The following is a 3,506-nucleotide window of genomic DNA, read 5'->3' on the forward strand; positions in this document are numbered from 1 at the left end:
CCAATAAATGTTRATTTGGAACTTTAATGGATTTGGGCATGCACATGTGTGTTTTTAGGGACTGAAACAATTTTTTATAGGAGTCACYATACACTCACTGTTGCTTATATTGTCTTATTTATTTACATAGAGCTTCATGTTTATGTCAGTACCTATGTAATAAACAGTWTAAATTGTGTATGAATGCAACATTGTATGTATTTTATAGGTGTACTATTTTTTATAAGATTTTTATATACCCATCCTTTTTTGTACTTTTAAAGGTTTTAAGAAATATTAATTTATCAAAGGAAAACAACCTTGATGTTCAGCAGACTTGTTGCCTATGGCTCTTACAAACCGTTTTATTTTTCAAATGTCATTCAGTTGTAAATGAATCACATTTTTCTTTCAGATTGAAGCTTTCAGAATGACTGTTCGGGGAATGTTATAATGGAGGCAGAAGTTGTTTTTACTGGATTGAAATAATTCATKTTGAATTTATTAACCAGATGATTTCAGCAGAGATTCTTGTTTTTTATTTTTTTTTGCTAAAGTTTTGCTTGTATCTGCAGGTCAAATTTAAACCATACTGTAGCTTTGTAAATTACTGTAGAGTGTGTTTTTTTATATAATTTGTCAAGGTTGTTTTCATATATAAATGAGAAGAATGGTGTGTAAAATGTGTGCTCCAGAGAAATGCTCACAAACATGTCTGTGGCTCAGAATGCATGATTATTTATTCATAGCAGCAGTGATCCACAGTTTATACTGGGGAGATAAAAACATCTTTACAGTTGGACACATAATTCACATTTCAGGCGAAGCCACAGACAGAAAATTAGACACCGGTTTACATTTGCTTTCTTGTGCATTTTATTATTGTGGGAATGCTTTTGGCTTGATAAAGGCATGAATAACAGAAATGGCAACATTGCAAATATATTGCACATAAATATTATTTTGAAATATTTTCACAGAGAACACAATTTCTTTGTGCGTCACTATTTAAAATAAATAAGGCAAGGATTTCAAAAAAAGCAATGTCACATTTAACAAAAATACATTCATTAGTGTCAGTCCTTGAATATAATGAAAAATAGCTCATTTTATAGTCACGTGTACGTGCCTGACGTCAAGGTAAGAACAGCTCACATGTGCAAATTTATCACCAAATATCCACAAACTCACAAGAGGTTTGACGTAAAGCCAGCAGATGTTATTGATGGGTTTCATTGTTTCAGTGGATCTTGCCTATAAATCACAGTTAAAGAGACCCTCTCAGTCATTTTTCTCATACTGTTTAGAACATATTTGACAGCTGATGTGCAAATTAAAGCAACATTAAACAAATGCTAAAGCAAAACTGTTTCAAGTTATTCAGAAAGTGCCCAGCCTGAGATTTTTTCATCCTTTAACAACAGAGCCTTCCCATATTTCAGACTAAACAGACAACAGCAGAAAGTCTGTGATTGTTGCTCATGCTCATGTTTTGTTGTCTCCAACCCTTTTAGAGTCCAGTTCAATCCAAAGTGCTTAAATTGGTCAAGAAAAAAAGTAATAGAATCACACAGACCCTGTTTTTGATTTCTGTTTTCACCTGCACTCAAGTAAAATTCACTCTTTGGCAAAAAAAAAAAAAGAAAAAAAAAGGTAAAAACACTTCAGCTTTTTTCACGGTTTACTTGTAAGAGGTTTAAAAGCTTATCCACAATTCACTGTGTCATAAATAACAAACTGTTGACATATTTTCATCAATGAAAAAGAAAGTAAGTGAAAATGACATTAAAAGTCTGAATGTTGTCAGTTTTGAGAACAAGTATGGACTGAAATATTTAAGTCTATCCTAATCCTCTTGATCTTAGTGGTTKGAAATGATTAGACAGTATTTACAGATTGTTGGGAATGAACAAAACAACACTTATCTACAAATCGACAAGCTTTCAAACAATCCTTCCTCTTAAACAACCTGACTTATGAGAGTAGAGGTGAGTGCCTTGATCATTTACAGCAGCCCCCCTTCCACACTTTTTTTTCCAAAATTGTACAAGGTTGCGATGCCAAGGCTTTTAGCTCCACTTTACACAAAGCTTAGGCACAAAAGAGCATGTGAGCAGCAGAAAATCTCCTTGAAGGTTTTTCTCATCTCCTGGCTCCGAAAGGCGTAGATGATGGGGTCGATGACGGAGTTGCACATGATGAGGATGAGGTACATGTTGAAGTGGGACATGAAGCAGGTGCAGTAGGGGTTCCGGGGGCAGGTGATCATGAGGATGAGGTGGAGGAAAAAGGGGGCCCAGCACACCACGAACACCCCGAGCAGGATGGTGAGGGTGATGGCGCCCTTCATGTTGGCCCGCTGCTGGATGGGCGCGTTGCCCGGCAGTGCCGCGATGCGCTTCATGTGCAGGCGCGCCAGCAGGAACATGTGCACGTAGAGCGACGTCATGAGCACCAGCATGGTGAAGAACATGGTGATGAGGCAGATGAGGACGGTGGTGCTCTCAGAGTAGACGATGAACAGGATGCCCGAGATGGTGCAGCACGACCAGATGGCGCTGATGACCAGCATCGCTCGCCGCAGGGTGACGATGTTGTGGTACCTCAGCGCATAGAAGATGGTGATGTACCGGTCGACGGCGATGGCGAGCAAGCTGCAGATGGACGCCAGCAGGGAGCTGCAGATCATGGAGTCAAACACGTTGTCCATGCTTTTAATCAACGTGACGGGGATGGTGAGGCTGCCCCCGTTAATCAGAGCTATGACAATCGTCTCTGAAGCGTTGGAGACGCTAACCAGCATATCAGCAACKGCAAGGCTACAGATGAAGAAGTACATTGGCGAGTGAAGGTTCTTGTTCTTGATGATGGCAGCAACAACTAGGATGTTCTCCAGCAGGCTGATGATACCCAACGTGAGGAACACCTCTGTGGAAATCAGAAGCTGCTCGTAGCATCCTGTAGAYGAGTCCTTCTCCTCTCTTGAGAAGTCTTTATCGAGAGTCGAAGTACCCGAGGAGAGGCTCCTGTTACCTGGCATCAATCCATGTTGAGCTGTGGAGTTCATGTTTGAAAACTCCCTTCTCCTCACGGTTTGCTCTTTCTTTTTTTTTCGTTGCTAGGACTCCAACAATCTTAGCACGAGAGTCTTTGAAGCAGCATCATTACCTGGTGGACAACAATGGCTCCTTAGAAGAAGTAGATAAAAAGTCTGAAGTGTTCAGAATTTCCAAGAGAGGTACTTTTCTTYAAAATCATCTGCTTTTTCATTCACAAGCAAAGTAATCCCATGTTTTTGATGAAGCATAGGTGGAAAATAAGGGTTACTCAAATAAAACCACGTGAGGAGAAAAAAAGAAGTCGAGCAGAGAACATGTGAGGCTGAAAAATAATGAGCAGGAACATGAGAGGCAGAAGCGCAGCAGCTTGCTGTTTCACCGACAGGCAGAGCATCACTTCACAATGGCTGTGGTCTTCCTTTGCTCTCACTTTCCTCTCCCTCACCTCACTGCTGATATACCAGACAC

At 40.1% G+C, this 3,506-nt stretch overlaps 1 protein-coding gene across 1 annotated transcript; it reads right to left on the minus strand.

Annotated features, from left to right (window-relative positions):
* Positions 1-821: 821 nt before the first annotated feature.
* mc4r (melanocortin 4 receptor) lies at positions 822-3,450 on the minus strand. Its single transcript, XM_014015250.1, has one exon. The coding sequence runs from the start codon at positions 3,044-3,046 to the stop codon at positions 2,060-2,062; it is 987 nt and encodes a 328-aa protein (XP_013870704.1). The 5' UTR covers positions 3,047-3,450; the 3' UTR covers positions 822-2,059.
* Between the last annotated feature and the right edge of the window lie 56 nt (positions 3,451-3,506).

The sequence above is a fragment of the Austrofundulus limnaeus genome, unplaced genomic scaffold (assembly GCF_001266775.1).
Source record: "Austrofundulus limnaeus strain Quisiro unplaced genomic scaffold, Austrofundulus_limnaeus-1.0 Scaffold126, whole genome shotgun sequence".
Lineage (NCBI taxonomy): Eukaryota > Metazoa > Chordata > Actinopteri > Cyprinodontiformes > Rivulidae > Austrofundulus > Austrofundulus limnaeus.